The 19321-nt window shown below is 46.9% G+C and overlaps 1 protein-coding gene across 1 annotated transcript in view; it reads right to left on the bottom strand.

The window, feature by feature from the left end:
* The window catches only part of TXNRD3 (thioredoxin reductase 3), a 34685-nt gene extending 19432 nt beyond the window's left edge, over positions 1-15253 (bottom strand). The window contains exons 1-8 of the mRNA XM_063941208.1: positions 14955-15253; positions 13716-13776; positions 12470-12579; positions 12235-12339; positions 5383-5455; positions 3876-3995; positions 3628-3770; positions 3382-3497 (exon numbers count right to left, since the gene is read on the bottom strand). Of these exons, the coding sequence (XP_063797278.1) occupies positions 3382-3497; positions 3628-3770; positions 3876-3995; positions 5383-5455; positions 12235-12339; positions 12470-12579; positions 13716-13776; positions 14955-15068 (842 nt within the window). The 5' untranslated portion in view covers positions 15069-15253. The remainder of the gene's footprint in view (positions 1-3381; positions 3498-3627; positions 3771-3875; positions 3996-5382; positions 5456-12234; positions 12340-12469; positions 12580-13715; positions 13777-14954) is intronic.
* Between the last annotated feature and the right edge of the window lie 4068 nt (positions 15254-19321).

Genomic DNA, 19321 nt, shown 5'->3' on the forward strand with positions numbered 1-19321 from the left:
GGCCCTGATCACCAGCTTAGGCCCACTCATAACTGTTCCCACCTAGGACCAACAGAGACAACTGGTATTCCATGCTCTTGCTGGCTGGAAATCTAGGAGAATGCAAACCATTACCAGAGGCAGGTGTGAAAATATGATGGGGACTTCTGACGACTTGCTACCTTCAGATGAGCCGAGTGTCCACTTACACAAAAGACAGGCTTCAGTCTCCTCTGTGTGCCCTATACACCTGCTTCGTGTAACTCCCCAGTGAGTGGGAAAACTGCAGCTGCAGTTCAAGTCAGTGGACAGTGCGTGACCTAAGTCAGTGCTAATGCTGGGTACATACCATTAAAGAAGTCTCCAGAAACTAACACAGCAATGATACCCGTGCAACTAATCTCTATTTGGAGCACTGGAAAAAAAAAAAAAAAAAAAAAAAAAAAAAAAAAAACCACAGGAGCTCCATAACTGGAAAAGATGGTTAAGAGCTTACTCGTGTGGGTCAAACGTGACCCGTGTGTCAGCCCGATTCTCGTGGCTGAAGGACAACTGAACCACTCAGTGAAATTCTCAGCCCTTCTCAATGGAGAAGGACTCACCTTTGCTAACCCCTGGCACAAGTAATCACATAACACATGTATACCAGCTTCCTCATTGGATTAGGGAGAGGAGATGTTATACCCCTAGGGCATTGTGGAAATTTCTGTATAGCAAACTATCAGCTGCTAATAAGGGTAAAGTGGAATTAAAAATATACATGGTTATAATGGGGCTAGACATTTTCTTATTACAGATATGTATACTTAATCCATCAGAAGAAAAAAAATGATCTGACACAAGATTTTAATTTGAAGGCCAACTCAAGCTCCACATGTTGAGGTGGTTAACGCACCACCCAAAATCCATGGGTTCTCTTCAAGAGGAGGCAATTATGTCAGTTACAGGCTATGGGGTCTATTCATGAAGCAGTGAAAAGAGTAGAGAAAGGACTAGTGGAGAAGTTGCTCGTGGCAACCAATCAAAATCTCTATTACATTTTATAGAATGTACTTGATAAAGACTTCCTTCAAAGCCGATTGGTTGCCATGGGCAACTACTCCACTGGTCTTTTTTCACTGCTTCATGAAAACACCCGTGTTTGATAAATAGGAGCCGACTGGTTGGTACTTTGGGAACTATTCATGAAGCAGTGAAGAGTGGAGAAGCGAGTCTGTGGAGAAGTTACCCATGGCAACCAATCAGCTGCTCTGTACAATTGTATAGTATGCAAATTTCAAATGATACATTAATGCCGATTGGTTGCCATGGGCAACTTCTCCAATCAGCATTGACGTATCATTTGAAATTTGCATACTATACAATTGTACAGAGCAGCTGGTTGCCATGGGTAACTTCTCCACAGACTCGCTTCTCCACTCTTCACTGCTTCTTGAATAGACCCCTTTGTCCCCAAGTTTTTCTAAACTGACCCCCCTTTACCAGGGGTGATCATACTTATGAAACACCACAGGTGTTATCTGCATACCCAAACCACCACAACAAGCAAGATATTCATATATCAGTCACTGCAACATCAAATTATCAAACAACCTTCCACAACAATCCAGTAGGTTTGACGATTAATATACATAAACTAATCTCAAACTTGAGAACAGAAGAGTAAATGGGCATTTTAAATACACTCGTGCGAGCAGGAAGTACATGAGGACAAGGGCATAAGGTTGGCACATAACAAGCAGAGCAGGAACAGTCTGATCCGTTCAGGACCCAGGGGAAGTGGGTGTGGGGTAACATTACTGAGGTATTAAGACCCATTTCTTTCTTAGGAGTGCTGACGAGTCATAACACAATGTACTGGAAATTAATATAAAATACATATGTAGCCATATATTCTCCTTTCCTTGTGTAGAAACGCAGCCAGATTTATACAGCGCTGATGACCTAACCAGGAAGCAGCCCCTGTGCAGAGTCATGGCTGGATTACGTACAGCAGACTATGTAAAACATGGAGACATCTGTACACAGTAACTGAAGCACTGATGAAAGGTGCATGATTAAACCTTTGGGGAGAGGAAACCTTTCTGCCTTGCCACACAACTTACAGCAAACGTTAGGAAATGAAAGTGGCATATTTAACTGTATTAGGTCTAGGGTTCAAGCTAAAATGAGCAGGGTGCTGCGCCCTGCCAGATTTGAAATCCACAAAATGCACCCTGCCATTTTAGGAGCAGCCTGCCTATCCCTTCCCACCAGTAGCCCACAGAGTCCCGAGGGTGGGAAACTTGCTGTTGCCAATCACTAGCACCGGATGAATAAATGCCATGTGCACAGTATCTATGGACAGTGATGGGAAAGGCTTGGGGGCAGCCCAGCAGGTTCATAAGTGCTGGGCACGCCACCAATCCTTCGCCTTTATCGGAAGCGTGCACAGGACCCCTGCCCATACCGCATTGCCCTGCCCACAACAGAAAAGGTCCTACATTAGATAAAATCACATGACACCTGAGAAGTCCCTTATGTATTACCATAAAAAAAAAACCTGATAATATTAATACGAGACAAATCTTGTTTCAAGCAACTTCATCAGGAAGTTAAATGAAAACAAATTGCATCGATACACTTTCTAGCTAAGGGGCAGATGTATTAAGTCTCGAGAAGTGATAAGTGCAAGGTGATAACGCACCAGCCAATCAGCTCCTGTCATTTTACATATTGGAGCTGATTGGATGGTGCATTATCGCCTTGCGCTTATCACTGCTTTATCACTTCTCCAGGCTTAATACATCTGCCCCTAAATCTTAACATCTCCAATGGAACAGCAGCAAACTGCTCTATCTAGAGGCCTGTTTAGCACATACAAATGCTGTTTCTACTGTGCAGGCAATAGGTCTCACTAGGTAGACCAGTTCCCTATGCTAGGCAGCCATCATTCCGCAGGCTGAGAGAGTAGCTTATGAAGTTGCTAGGAAATCAGTCATAAGACAGATTCCCAACACACGGATAAGCTGCATACTAGTTCAGCCCACAAGACGAGTGTTGGCAATGGGTCCAGTTTAAACATTCAGCCACACAGGAAATCCCTTTACTAGGACGCCACCAGCTCCAGGCATCATTAGAAGGTTGAGCCTTCTTCAGGCTCACACACAGCTGGGTCCATGTGGAGGCGACAATACAGTTTCTCTCTGCACTATACCATACCTCCTCCTCCAGGACACAGCAAGGCTTAATTACTAATTCAGTGTTACACAACTGTAGTTTTAGAACCTGGAACACAGCCATGACTGTAAAACTGTATGCATGCCGCAGAGATAAGGATAATAGCACTATGTTCTAGTGACGTGTTCAGACTGGCATGCCGAAACTGCACAAGAAAGTGCAAAGGAACCACGGAGCTCCCACCTGGTAATGCAGAACTCCTTGTCCCCCGGTATGTTGAGGTATCTGGGCCTCTCCCCCGTGGCTACAACAAACTTCTCTGCTGTGAAGAAACTCTCCTTGCCCCTCCTGTTTGTTGCCTAATAAATGAGATGTTGGGACAGTTATTCAAATGAATACAGTATATGCTGGAAAATGGAAGAGTTTTAAATGAGTATTAGCTATAAGACCTCCCAACCTCCACCTGAGGGGCAGGAATATGGATTATACCTTAATTTGATGTGGTTCAACAAATTCTCCATATGCGTTTTCATACCGGACGCTCTTGTCCCGCAGGGACACTCTGTAACCCCAATTCAAGGAGCCAATATAGCTCTGGATATTCTCTCTCATGGTCTCCCAGTTGTGCTTTACTGTAATTGAAATATCTTGTAAGAGACGGACAGACACCAAAATACAGTAACCTGTACGAAGCTCAGATACGAGATGTGACCATTTATAGAAATCCGTCCAATTACCTTGTTCATCATATTCCCAGCCAAATTTTCTGGAGTCTTTCAGCGACTGTCCCAGGAGAGCCGCCTGGTGCATCAGCTTCTTGGGAATACACCCAACATTTACACAGGTACCTCCAAGCCCTGTATAAAACACACAGTAATAATTATCCGCAACACACTCACAAGAGCTGCTGTGTGAGTAACATGAACCCGGCACGCTACACTTTGATGTGGAACAGGTCATTGCTGATCACCTACTAATCACGAGCAGCCATTAAGCAAACTGAATATTTACACACAAAAGCAATTTAAGAGTCAGAGGAAATTCGTGATTACAGAACTGTTACAAATGGTCACACCGACAGCAGCAAATAAACTCTAAAGCCATTCAGAGAACAAGCAAGGATAAAACTAAAGTATCTACACAAGCCCTGGTGCAATCAGATGTCCCGCTGATTATTATTAATCCAACCCAGTCTGGCGTTATATTAATTTTTGCTACTCATGACATTTTGAAACATTTGTGTGTTTGCACTTTGACGCCTTATAAACCATAACTGCACAAGTCCCACTGTTTGATTAAGTATAGTGTTTCAACAGATTTCAAGATAAGTCTGGTGGTCTTTGAGAGATTCCACAATGAATGCTTCATCATGAAGACCAAAAGATATTAATTACAAATCTAAAGGGCCCTACACACTGGCCGACCCGCCGCCGAGCTGCCCGACGGCGGATACGGCCGACGAGCGACCCGGCGGCGGGGGGGCAGTGACGGGGGGAGTGAAGTTTCTTCACTCCCCCCGTCACCCGGCTGCATTGAAGTGCAAGCAAATATGGACGAGATCGTCCATATTGGCCTGCATGTACAGCCGACGGGAGACCAGCGATGAACGAGCGCGGGGCCGTGCATCGTTCATCGCTGGAGTCTCCACACTGAAAGATATGAACGAGTTCTCGTTCATTTATGAACGAGATCGTTCATATCTTTCAGAATATCGGCATGTGTGTAGGGCCTATAAGAGTGATATTTAAAAAGTAACTAATTTGGAATAAGGGAGGGAGGGGGTTAGGAGGAATGTACCGTTTATATTGTCCACTATAGAGAAAAATAAATAGTGCAGGCAAGCAGAAAAGAATATCCCATAATAAAGGTACATGTAGCAAATCCTGCCGAGAGGCATTGCGGTGGCCAACAGTCCCCGCATCCAGATGAAAGTTGAGCAATATAGCGAATAATTTTTTACAATTACAATTTCCTGATGTAATCACAGCTGAACGTGTCTAACTAGTACTAAAACAAGGGGGCAGTGCTTTATATAATCAATTGCGGATTATTTGTAATCAGGAAAAGGCTGTACACTTGTTTACCTCTAAGAAATCTGAATAAAAATCGGTTCTGATTTCATGGGGGGAAAAAAAAACAAAAAAAAAAACATTTTTTGACACCCTAAGAGGTCATAGTTTTTTGTTACACAAGCAAGTTCCTATCACTTCAATCACTAAGATCAATAAGGAAAACATGACTTACCCCAAGAAGTTCCTAGTGGTGTAGGGACTACATAATCCAGCACCATTACTTTCTTTCCCAATGAAGCGGCTTCCTGCACAAGGGACAGAAGAGATTTAACTACTGCATGCGTCATTCCTATAACTGCCTACATAAATTGTGACCTTGTCACCGTGGAGGCCGCCATTTTGTTGAATGAACCAATGTTTGAGGATGCAGCCCGCCAGCTCACTGGCACATGGACAATTTGTAGGACCATTGAAAATCATTAGTACAGCCCGACAAAATGGCTGATTTTACCGCTTGTAGACAACATTCACATTTCAATGTTTATATCGCATAGATTACAAGGACCCAGACTCTAGGCAAAATAAACAGCAGGGATCCCTTACTGGACTTCCCCCACTTACTGTATTCAGCGGCTTCTGACACTCACATAGCTAGGACCTCTCTGCACCTGGGATGGCATTGTTGAGCTTTTAAAGGGTGAAAAGTAATCTAATAATTGCCTTCCAGCTTCAGATCATTTCACAACGCAGAGACTGAACACTACGGGGGGTGGGGGGTGTATTCAATTTGTGCCGTTTTTTTTTTTTTTTCAACCAGCCGGGAAAAAAATTGCACTTTTCGCCCGTTTTTAGGTAGAATTTGCATGCGACCTATTCAATGCCCATGACATTTTTTCGACTGGTTGAAAAATCCGGCACTGGCAAAACCACATGTATCTGCAAATTCGGCGCCGATAAACGTGTTTCAGCGAATCTGTGGGCGTTTTCACCCATGACGATTTTTTTTTTTTTTTTGTCTAAAAAGAAAGTGAAAAGGCACGCCTGAAGGGCTAAAGTCGGAGGCGATTTCCCTTGAACTCTCCCGGGAGTGGTTCCATATGATTTTAGTGTTCCTTCTAGGATGATGAAGGGGCAGGGCGCCGGAGTTCGGGGGCACGACCATGCAAATTAGGGGACGGCCCCCCTCACAGTCATTTTTGTGGGCGGTGCGGCCCCCAGACGCTGCTATAGAGGGAGTCTGTGGCCGTTGACATCACTGTTTGGGGCGTGCCCAGTACCTCTGTCAGTGCTGGGCTTCCCCCAGCTCTCTCCCAATGCGTGAATGGATACCACGCGCATGGCATCTTTACACGCTGGGAGGGCAGGAAGCGGGAGGCTGTTCTAGCAGGGCGCCGCAAAAATAGGGATTTTTTGTTTACTTACCGTAAAATCTCTTTCTCCGATTCCATCTGGGGGACGCTGCGCCATTACTTGTGGGTTAGAGGTGTGTGGTAGTGGAGTTTGGCACAGAACTATTAAAACCTGACTCCTCCCCCCTCTAACCCCTCCCATCTCCTTCCTGCCTAGCCAGTACCTCAGTTAACGTTTAGCCAAGCCAAAGGAGATAGACCAACAAAAATTTTCTGGTTAAACCAGACAAGATAGACCAACAAAAATTTTCTGGTTAAACCAGACAAGATAGACCAACAAAAATTTACTGGTTAAACCAGACAAACATCTGGGAGGGATCGCAGCGTCCCCCAGATGGAATCAGAGAAAGAGATTTTACGGTAAGTAAACAAAAAATCCCTATTTCTCTTTCATCCATCTGGGGGACGCTGCGCCATTACTTGTGGGATTTCCCAAAGCAAGCCAATAAGAGGAGGGAGACGGAGACGGCATAGCCGTCCGCAAAATGTGACGCCCAACAAAGGCAGTCTACAAACCGAAAGTATGAAAACTGTAAAATTTATTAAACTAATGCACAGATGACCATGTCGCCATCCGACACAGCTGCTCAATAGGCGCACCCCCGCGAACAGCCCAAGAAACTCCAACAGCTCGAGGTGAAGGAGCTCGGATTGACTCAGGAACTGAAACGGCAGAAGACTGATATGGTCGAAGGTACCCAACGAGCCACTATGTACTTGGAAGCCGGACAATCTCGTTTGGACGCATCAATTAAAAACCAACAAAGCATCCGTACGATGGATATAATCCGCACGAGATAAAGAAAACCATAAGGTCCTAAGCTCATCTAAAAAATCAACTGGGAATCCTCCGTGGAAGGGGAAAGAGTAACGCTGGAAGGACAATGTCCTGATTTAGATGAAATGCTGACACAACCTTCAGAAGGAATGTTTTGTTCGCAGAACCCCCCGATTATCATGAAACACCAACAAGGGTGGACTGCAAGAAAATAGCTGCCAATACAGATACTCATTTTGCTGAGGCAATTTTCTATAGGAAAACAATAGAGGAACGTTAGACACCGCAATTCTACAGATTCCAAAGGGTCAATGGAGATTTTTGAAGAGACGTAAGGACTAAGGTAAAGTCCCAGGGAAGAACCGGAGGAACAAAAAGGTAGCTAAATCCGCAGAAATCCCTGAAGGAACGTCAGAACCTCTGGAATGATAACCAGTCTCTTTAGAAAAAAGAACCGTCAAGGCAGAAACCTGACCCATTTGTGAAGAAAGTCTCAGACCCTTATTGAGACCCTCCGGAAGGAAGAATAACAGACGAGGAACTCTAAACAAATCCGGTGTTAAACCACGCTTTTTACACCAAGCAACGTAAATACGCCACACTCTGTGGTAAATCTCAGAAGCCACCGGCCTGCTAGTCTGAATCATAATTTACACAACAGGACGAGAATAAAACTTTTTTTTTTTTTTTTTTTTTTTTTTTTACTTGAAAACCAGCCGATTCAACCTGGGTAGTGAGATGGTCCTTGAATCCTAAGATGTGGATGCGGAGGGGGTCGGAATGGTTCCCTGATGACCATAGTGCGCAGAAGAGCGTACCACTGTCAGCCTGGCCAATCTGGGCCACCAGAATGATTGGAAGATCTTCTCTCCGAATGCGTTGAAGCAGACTTGGAGTTAGTGGAAATGTTGGCACCTAACCCAGCTGAAAGTGCCACAGCGCCATCAGTGCATCGATTAGAATTTCTAGAGGGACCCGAGTACTACATCGGGTATGCCCGACCAGCTACTAGAGTCAGAACACCACCCGGTGAAGTTCCCACTCTCCTGGATGCACCGTGTGACGGCTTAAGAAATCCGCTTTTCAGGTCTCGATTCCTGGCATGTGAATCTCGGATCTGGTCGGAACCCAATGTTCCTACCATATGAAAATCTTGTTTATGTAAGCAACCGCCGTGGTGGTGTTGGACCGAATCCGCACTTGATGACCCTGTACTCTGGTTTGAATCCGGAGTAGTGCCTACCGAATCGTCCTCAACTCCAAGATGTTGATCTGCAACTCTGACTCTTTGACTGGCCTCGAGCTCTGGTCAAATTGGAGCTGTGAAGCCACCAGCGAAGTGACTGACGAGTCTGTACAGACAAGCGGAACAGCTGTAAGTTGAGATGAGGCCCTGTCCGAGTCCAACAGTTGAGAATCTGAGCCTGAAGGAGTCGAGCATGAAACTTGGCATATGGAACTGCCGCGAAGGTTGCCACCATCCTGGAAATGCAGCAGTGCTCAAATTCTGGACTGTATGTCCTGAATGAGGGAGAACACTTTCTGTTGTTGGTATCGAATAAGAGTTCCAGAAACATTATCTTCTGGGAATGAAGCCAAGACGACTTTGGACAATCTATTATTGATCCAAATAACTGTAGGGTCTCTATTGTGAGACGCAAGGTCTGGAGAAGAATCAACTCTGACGGTGCCCTGATCAACAGATCATCCAAATACAGAGTAATGTTGACTCCCTGACGCTGCAAAACTGCAACCGCATGGTCTATGATCTTTGTGAATACCCGAGGAGCCGTGGCTAGGCCAAAGGGAAGAGCCTGAAACTGAAATGTCAAGGCTGACGGTGACTCTAAGAGCTTTATGATCCGTACAAATAGGAACAAGCAGATATGCGTCTTACAGTATGTCTAATGCAACCAAATATTCCCCTGTTTCCATGGCGATGATAATCGAGGGGATGTAGTCCATTTTGAGCTTTTGGGTTGAAACGAACCGTCCACTTTGTCCACGGGTAAAATCCCCAACCTCTCTAATGAGCGGGAACTAGAAAAATTTTCTTAATTTCGTAGATGAGTGGCTGTTGCATGACGAAGAACTCGACGGCTGGAGGGACCGTTTGGAAGAGAAGTGAAGAACACACGATACGGGACTGGTTCCTCGAGATCTAACGTATATCCTCTGGATATGACCTCCGTCACCTACCTATTTGGTTTCGACAGGAGTCGCACTTCTTTGAACTGTAGTAACAGAGTCCCGACCGTCACTGCTCCCTCCGGCGTTATGCAGTAGGTTTGTCGGTAGGTTTACTTCTACCTCTGAAACTGTTTTCGTGGATATGTGGAGACAGCACGAAAGGAATGGAACTACCTCTGTCCTGTACATGAAAGGAACAAACCCTTGTATTTGGTTTCGGAAGGAACAGCCGGAAGAAAGGGCTCCTGCCCTCCTGTAGTAGCTGAAATAATCTTCTTTTATTCCGACCCAAAGAGAACTCACCTTCAAAGGGTACCGCCGACAAGGTCTGTTGGAGTCAAAATCGGCATTCCAACCCCGAAGTCAAAGAGACCGTCTTGCTGTCACGGTCAAGGCAGAAATACGGGAGTGTAGTGTAGCAGAATCAATCAAGGCCTCACCCACATAAATAAGAGTGAAATCTGTCCTGCTAATTGAATGGCTTCCGATGGATCGTCAGATTGCATTCCAGATATGACCTGTGCTAGTCCGTCATCCGCGGCCCTGAGGACCCAAGCGCCAGCTAGAATCGTGATAAAGAAAACAGATCTAGGCATTGCTTCAATCATCCTATCTGTAGGATCTTTCCATGTCACCGACTGTACCGAAGGAATAGCCGTAGCTCCTGCTAAAAGTGAAATGAGTGTGCCTACCTTTGGGCTGTTTTCTGTAAAAGGATATAGAAATTTTAATTTCTTAGGGACTTGGAACGATAATCCGGTTTAAGTCAGGCCTCCTTTAAAATATCCCTGTTATTAAGAGTCTGCCGGATGGTGTCTAACAGCAATCTAACACTTGAGCTAATAACACAATAATTTTTTTTTTTTTTTTTTTTTTTTTTTTTAGACCGAAACTTTGTCCCACTCTGGGTCTATGTCCCCATTCTCCAATGGGACTGACTCTAACTCCTCCCCCATAAAGTTATAGCGGGCAACGGTTGTGACCGTGTTGTAGTAGGAAAACTGTCGGCAAGTTTACAAACTTGTTTAGGGATTGAGTTAAATTAGCAAGACATCTGCCCATATTTTGAGCCCACGGAGGCAGAGACAGGTCCGCAGAACCTTCCTGTTGGTCCACCACCGATGCACCAGAGCATAAAGGATATAGGGTACCCGCGTCCGCCCTACCCTTAGCGAGCCTTGACTCACATTGCAAGTAGGCAATTTAAAAACCCCTAGGGTGTCTTCCCCCTTCTGGAAAATTCTGGTCTCGCCAGGATTCGAACACGGGATGCACGCATTACAGGTGGAGACTGAAACCACTATGACATCACAGACCACCTTATGTTCATAATGAAATTTTTTTTTTTTTTTTTTTTTTTTATTAAACAAATGCACTACCAATGTACTATAAACTCAGTAGAGTAGTGGTCAGCACTGTGAAGCATACTGTGTAATTTATATTGAGACAAATTCTGTTCACTCATTAAAGTATAGAATACATAATGCCCCCAAAGTATACTTGTTGTTAGGTGACCTCCACTGAATAAACAGGGTGAGTATTTCTTAAAAGGTGTCCAAGCTCAGTGCTGTGTGTCTCACCGCGTCCCCCATACTGCCTGGAGAAGATGGCGGCCGGAGCTTTGTAAACGCTGTACGGGAGTGTGTGTCAGGTAGTGCAGGGCGGGAATCCGTCCCTTCTCTGAAGCAAGTGCGCGCCGGGTAGCTCAGCGTAGGCGCGCTATAACCGGAAGTTTACAGTTCCCGCCGCGTCCCCCTGTTCGGGTAGCGGCTCCCGTACACCGCTACATACAGTGACTCTGTTCGGCAGCAGCTACCGGGTGTCGCTACTTACAGCGGCCACCGGGTGTCGCTACTTACAGCGGCCCTGCTCAAGCAGTGACTCCCGTGCGCCGCCATCTGATTGCTAGTGGCTCCCGCGCGCCGCTACTCACAGCGGCTCTGTTCGGCAGCATCTATCCACATATCTCCCAGGGAGTGACTCACCACTCTCCCGGGCTACTCCGCCAACAACCTTAGTAGGAATAAATAAATCCTTGGTAATGCGCTCCTCCGTTCACCTCCCGAGAGAGAGCTGGGGTGGGGGGGGTGGGGGTGGGGGGAGGGGAGATAGGGGGAACATAATAAATATATAAAGATATAGGAAGGATATAGGAAGGATAGACCAATACTGTCAGAGACAGATTGTGTCTATCCTGTACCTTCTCACTGCCGACTTCTTAGAAATAGGAATCCAGCCCCAGTGACCGAAGTGTGGTGACCTCCAGCGGCAGATTATAGAGTGGGAACTTATCTAACCCCACTCTAATAGTACCTGTCACCTGTATACAGGGACTAGGCACTTAAATAATAAAATAAGAAAATACCTAACTAAAATATTCAGAGAGAAAAAAATCTGTGTCTGTACTCCACAGGCACAAAACAAAAACTGAGGTACTGGCTAGGCAGGAAGGAGATGGGAGGGGTTAGAGGGGGGAGGAGTCAGGTTTTAATAGTTCTGTGCCAAACTCCACTACCACACACCTCTAACCCACAAGTAATGGCGCAGCGTCCCCCAGATGGATGAAAGAGAAAGGGCAGGGTGGGTTTTGCCTTCTAAAAAACGGGTAGGGCGCGGCGCCCTGCTAAAACAGCCTAGAGTGAACACTATGATTTGGTACATGCGATATATTGGCCAGGGAAAAGGGTGCCAGGGGACATTATTATACCTTAGAACACGCCAGGCCACCGGAGCCACCACCGATGACGATAAGGTCATAATCGTAGGTGACAGAGTTGTCCAACAGTTTCTGCAGAGTTCCATCCTTATGAGCCTACAATTCAGAGATAACTCGTTAACCATGGGCACACAATAAAATGGCATATTAAACCCATTTATATAGGCGGATCGTAAGCTGGACCCGACTTTACTACTAGATTTGGCAAAGACTGAAGAAATATTACCTGGAGTGTTTTATCTGCGCCACCAACGTGCGTTTTATTTACAAAGACGTTAGGAACAGTCTTCTGTCCGGTCATCTCATGCAGGATGTCCTGAATATTGCTGCCATCCTCTAATATGGTAAAATAAAAATCAAATAAATACTGGTAAGCATCAATAGCTATCTGCACACACAAATAATATGTACGTGTTACAGAAAGCAGCCGTGCAATCTATCCACTTACTAGGAACCATCAACAGCTAAGCACATATAAACATACGTGTGAAGATGTATGTAATGTGTGTACTGGCAGTGTATCTGGGATCAGCAGTGACGCTGTGCAGCCGCCATGCAGAACCCAGGACTCTGCGCTAGGATTCCCTCTCCTAAGCCCACCCCCAGACTCTCATTGGCTAGTTTCACAGGAGTCTCGGGGCAGGTGCCTAATGCCGAGACCCGGGATGCATGGCGGCTGCGATACACCGCACAGCTGCGGATACCAGATACGCTGCCAGAACATATATTACATACATCTTCACATGTATGTTTATACATGCTTAGCGCGCACCCAAGCACCCCCCACCAGTCGACCCTACAGCCGTTGCCGATTATTATTGACACTACCGTAGCATAACGCACTTTGGTGGCAACACAACAAGCAGCGATGTGCAGCAGCACGTTAGTACCCTGCAACATCGTAAATTTTTCTGTGCACCTCTATGTGGTGTGAGGTACCAGGGAAACAGCTGGACCGCCGACACTTTGCGGCTAACTGAATTACCCGCTTGAGGCTTATCCCCAGTGAATGGACAGTCAGTACAGCATACGGCAATAAGTTCAGTACACAGTATGTCTGCCTTCTTTCTGGATGAGACAATGGGGCAGATGTATCAACTTGGAGAAGGCATAAGGAAGTGATAAACCAGTGATATGTACAAGGTGATAAAGGCACCAGCCAATCAGATCCTGTTAATTTACATATTGAAGCCGATTGGCTGGTGCCTTTATCACCTTGCACATATCACTGGTTTATCACTTCCTTATGCCTTCTCCAGGTTAATACATCTGCCCCACTGTTCTCTGCAGCAGAGGTGTAAACATTCTTGCTGCAATACAAAGTGATGTAGCTGAAGCTCCAATGAACCTGTTGTGTAACAGTACAGCATTTCCTTTTCTCATGCGAAGGCCGTATATAAAAGCATGTTAAACATTAATAGCTATAACTAGAACGGGTAACTTTGTAGGAAGGTAGTCTTATATTCGCTTACCACACTGATCAAGTTCCAGAGCGACATATTCTCTGCCCAGCGAGGTAAAGAGTTCTTTTACCTAATAAAAAGATAAATAAAGTCAGTGTTTATTAAAATTGGGTTCTCGCAGGTAGAAGGAAGATGCAAGACTGAGTAAATGCCCACAATAATTGGATGCCGGTAACTTTTGTGGTGAAATAAGTGGCAACGCAGACAACAGAACACAGCAGAGTAGAGTCATTAGCATATGCAGCAAACCACTCACAAGAGATTAACACATGAAGGAACCAGTTATTCTACATGTACTTATCACCAAGTAGAAAACACAAATGCCCCTCACCCCACAAAACCCAAACCTATTAGCTCTAGTAACGTACAGGTCAGACGATGCCTTGGGAATCACTTCGATGTGTGACGGACAACTGCAACCTCTATGTATAAGGCTGGACTATATAATATCCACTACAGCTGTTACTATCCTCCGGCTGCACTCAGCCGGTAACGCTGGGCACATACCGCAATAGTGTGAAAATTACCGATACCGAACAATGTGCAGCTCAGTCATTCAATGAAGTAAATCAATATTGAGCGTACTGGTAAGTGACTGATAATGATCTGCGTTGCATGGACCAACAAGCTCATCACAGGCAGTGTAATGGAGCCTGGGAAAGACGGCGCAGGGGGCGGACCCCTCTGGGCTATAGCAGGGTGTACGTTTTTCCTCACCCTACCCACGAATACAGCTTTAAGCAACGCGGCCATAAGCCTTTTATAGGCGCTAATGATTTTACAACAAGGGGAGGTGTCCCATATAGCCCTGGTAGCAAAACAATATACACAGTGAGCTGCGTTACAGAGTAGCGGTGTCACCGGGAGAACCGAGCACATCGGTCAGGTCTCAGCCGGTCACCTCTCTCCCGCCACACCCAGGTAAAACACAATGGGGTCATATTAAATAGGAGTGATGGCAAAACGCGTTACCACAGTGTGACGTACACACATAGGGTGGCCGCACTTACCCCCCACCCCCATGTGACCCAAACAGAGCACTTTACAGGCAGGACAGGGGCGATGAGGGTGCAGCTACCCCCATTCCAGCACAGCTCCCATGTCCCCCATAGGACAATGGGGGTCACACAGCCCCCTGCAGCCCCCACCCTAGGATATACAGACCCCAGCACCCCACTACAGAGACTGCACGAGGTGACCCTCACCCACACCCGGGCACAACCCCCCACAGGGCGCCCCACGCCTCACCCGGTCGCAGTAGGGGCAGTAGCTCTTGCTGAACACCATGACGGCGTTGCTATCCACCAGCTCCTGCACCCGGCCCCGGAGTGCCGCGCTGCTGCTGCCCGTGGTCGGCGGCATGACGGCGGTGATGACGATGGCGGCTCCCTGAGTCCTCTCAGCCTGTGCGACAGTGCGACTCTAGTCTGACTCCCGGCACCGCCGTCTTCCCGCCCAGCAGCGGCCACCTGACGCATGTGTCCCCGCCCACCGGCATGACGCGGCGGCGGCGGCCGCTGCAGCACGGACCACGTGACTGCTGGTGTAAGGATGAGTAGGCGGAATAGGGTCTTAAAGAGCCCGCAGCCGCCTCATTGCTGAGTCAGGGTGAGACGCTCAGCGCCTTCTAAAGAGGACAAGGGGAGGAGCTACCTGTAGCAGCCTGTCAGCTTCTAGCTGTGTATAGAATGTACTATTATTATTATTATTATTATTATTATTAGCATCATCCTTTATTTAAATGGCACCACAAGGGTTCTGCAGCGCCCAATTACAGAGTACATAACCAAAACAGGAAAACAGCAACTTACAGCTGAAGACAATATAGGACAAATACAGGTTAAATAAACATAGCTACAACAGCAGACAACACTGGAATAAGTATCAGGTGGCAGAAGGCCGCAGGATTTGGTGCCGTTGAAGACGGTTTAAGTAAGCGAAGGATAAGCACATGAGGGTTGAGGACCCTGCTCGTGAGAGATTACATTCTAAAGGAGAGGGGTAGACAGGTAGGGGTGACACGGGGTACATAGAGAGCGTGGAACAGGGGGTTAGGATGAGAGTTGGCTGGGTTTGGTGAAGAAGTGGGTCTTGAGAGCACGTTTGAAAATATGTAGGGAGGTGTAGAGTCTGAGGGGGAGAGGTAGAGAATTCCAGAGAAAAGGGAGCAGCACGTGAGAAATCTTGGAGGTAGGAGTGAGAGGAAGTAATCCGTAGGCAGGAGAGTCGGCGTGCATTAGCAGATCGAAGAGGACGGCTGGGAGTGTAGAGGGAGATAAGGTCAGAGATGTAGATTGGAGAGGAGTGGGTGAGGGCTTTGTGAGTGTGAGAAGCTTGAAGTGGCTTCTGAAAGGGAAGGGGAGCCAGTGAAGGGCTTGTAGGAGAGGGGAGGTGGACGTAGTGCGTTTGGTGAGGAAGATGAGCCGGGCAGCAGCATTGAGGATAGATTGGAGCGGAGAGAGATATTTGTCAGGAATGCCAGTCAGGAGGAGATTACAGTAGTCCAGTCTGGAGATTACCAGTGAGTGGATAAGGGTCTTTGTAGCATCCTGGATGAGAAAGGGTCTGATCCTAGAAATATTTTTTAGATGAAAATGGCAGGTTTGTGAGAGGTGCTGAATGTATGGTTTGAAGGAGAGGGAGGAGTCAAGGATTACTCCAAGACAGCGCACTTGGGGGCTAGAGAAAATAGTTTTTCAATAGATAATGAAAATTGTGGGAGGTGAGGTTGTGCGGGAGGTTGGGAAGATGATCACCTCAGTCTTAGACATATTGGGGTATATGCAATAGCGGGCGAATTCGCGGCAATTATCGCCGTTTTTTCAATTCGACCAAATTCGCCAGGTGAATTCCGGAAGGTGGCTTCCGGAATTCACCATATGCAATGAAAAACGGATTCGCCAGAGTCGCGGGCGAAAATCGGCCGATTTGGCGGATTTTGCCGCGATTTTAAAAAACGGGAAAAAACGGGGAAAAACCCGAAAAAAAAATGGCGTGGGGTCCCCCCTCCAAAGCATAACCAGCCTCGGGCTCATCGAGCTGGTCCTGGTTCTAAAAATGCAGGGGAAAAATCGGGCAGGGATCCCCCGTATTTTTAAAACCAGCACCGGGCTCTGCGCCTGATGCTGGTGCCAAAAATACGGGGGACAAAACGAGTAGGGGTCCCCCGTATTTTTAACACCAGCATCGGGCTCCACTAGCTGGACAGATAATGCCACAGCCGGGGGTCACTTTTATGCCGTGCCCTGCGGCCGTGGCATCAAATATCCAACTAGTCACCCCTGGCCGGGGTACCCTGGGGGAGTGGGGACCCCTTCAATCAAGGGGTCCCCCCCCCCCCAGCCACCCAAGGGCCAGGGGTGAAGCCCGAGGCTGTCCCCCCCCATCCAATGGGCTGCGGATGGGAGGGCTGATAGCCTTTTGTGATAGAAAGATATTGTTTTTTCCATTAGTACTACAAGTCCCAGCAAGCCTCCCCCGCAAGCTGGTACTTGGAGAACCACAAGTACCAGCATGCGGGAGAAAAACGGGCCCGCTGGTACCTGTAGTAATACTGGGAAAAAAATACCCAAATAAAAACAGGACACACACACCTTGATAGTAAAACTTTATTTCATACGCCGACACACACATACTTACCTGTGTTGACACGCCGACTGCAACGATCTCCGACGATCCGAGGGTACCTGTCAAAAAATTATACTCACCTTCCAGCGTCCGTCCAGAGGTCCAGGTCCAGAGGTAAATCCACGTACTTTGTAAAAAAAAAAAACGATCACCGAGCCTTACCGGACTAGAAAGGGGTCCAATGTTTTCACATTACACTCCTTTCTCCCGAATGCCGGGACATCACGTGACTCCTGTCATTGATGTCCCTTCAGCCAATCAGGAAGCGCTACTGCCGTGGCGCTCACCTGATTGGCTGGACGCCGTCTGTACTCTGACAGCGCCTCGCAAAGCCGCTCCATTACTTTCAATGGTGGGAACTTAGCGGCTAGCGGTGAGGTCACCCGCCGGTCAGCGGCTGACCGGCGGGTGACCTCACCGCTAGCCGCTAAGTTCCCACCATTGAATATAATGGAGGGAGCTGTGCGATGCGCTGTCACAGCGATCAGCCAATCAGGTGAGCGCAACGAAGTTGCGCTTCCTGATTGGCTTAGAGACCTGTCAGTGACAGCTGTCACTGACAGATCTTAATCGTGGAAAGGTGTCCCATGTGTCAGCATGGGACCCCTTTCAGTCCGTTTTTGGTGCGGGTAAATGCGTTTTCTTTTTTTGCCAAGTACGTGGATTTATCTCTGGACCCTGGTTAAGGTGAGTATATTGAACTTTACTTTTCAGGTATCCGTGGATTCTACATGGAGAAGAGGACCGATGTCGGCGTGTGAACATAGGTAAGTATGTGTGTGTCGGTAGTGTGAAATAAAGTTTTACTGTCGACGGTGTGTGTGTCCTGTTTTTATTTGGGTATTTTTTTCCCAGTAGTACTACAGGTACCAGCGGGCCCGTTTTTCTCCCGCATGCTGGTACTTGTGGTTCTCCAAGTACCAGCTTGCGGGGGAGGCTTGCTGGGACTTGTAGTACTAATGGAAAAAACAATATCTTTTTTTTTATCACAAAGGCTATCAGCCCCCCCATCCGCAGCCCATTGGATGGGGGGGGACAGCCTCGGGCTTCACCCCTGGCCCTTGGGTGGCTGGGGGGGGGGGACCCCTTGATTGAAGGGGTCCCCACTCCCCCAGGGTACCCCGGCCAGGGGTGACTAGTTGGATATTTGATGCCACGGCCGCAGGGCACGGCATAAAAGTGACCCCCGGCTGTGGCATTATCTGTCCAGCTAGTGGAGCCCGATGCTGGTGTTAAAAATACGGGGGACCCCTACTCGTTTTGTCCCCCGTATTTTTGGCACCAGCATCAGGCGCAGAGCCCGGTGCTGGTTTTAAAAATACGGGGGATCCCCTGTCAATTTTTTCCCCGCATTTTTAGAACCAGGACCAGCTCAATGAGCCCGAGGCTGGTTATGCTTTGGAGGGGGGACCCCACGCCATTTTTTTTCCTGATTTTACCGTTCCAGCAATAAAAAAATAAAAATAAAAAAATAATATTTTAAAAAATATATAAATAATATTTGTGCCTCCCCCCCCCAAAAAAAAAAAAACCTAATCCCTTCTAATATAAATAGATCTGCTATTCCCAAAAAAAAAACCACCAAAAAAAACATGTTTAAAATTTTTTTATTTGTTTTCACCCTCCAAAGTGTGGCGGATTGAAAATGACGAATTTGCTGTCTAAAAGCACTGCTGTCGAATTTCCAAACTTGAATTGAATATGCTTTGGTCGAATTGCAGCACTTGTATCATTGCAGAAAAGTCGAATTTGCAAAAAGTCGAATTTCAAAAAGTCGAATTTTGAAGGTCCGTTTTTTGGTCGGAAAGCACTGCATTGCATAGGGGAATTTTTTTTTTTGGTCGAAAATGACCCGAAATTCGCCAATTTCGGGAATTCGACCACAATTGCATATACCCCATTAAGTTTAAGAAAGCACTGGGACATCCAAGAAGAGATAGCAGAGTGACAGTTGGAGATACGAGTGAGGAGAAGGAGGGAGAGGTCCG

The sequence above is a fragment of the Pseudophryne corroboree genome, chromosome 9 (assembly GCF_028390025.1).
Source record: "Pseudophryne corroboree isolate aPseCor3 chromosome 9, aPseCor3.hap2, whole genome shotgun sequence".
NCBI lineage: Eukaryota > Metazoa > Chordata > Amphibia > Anura > Myobatrachidae > Pseudophryne > Pseudophryne corroboree.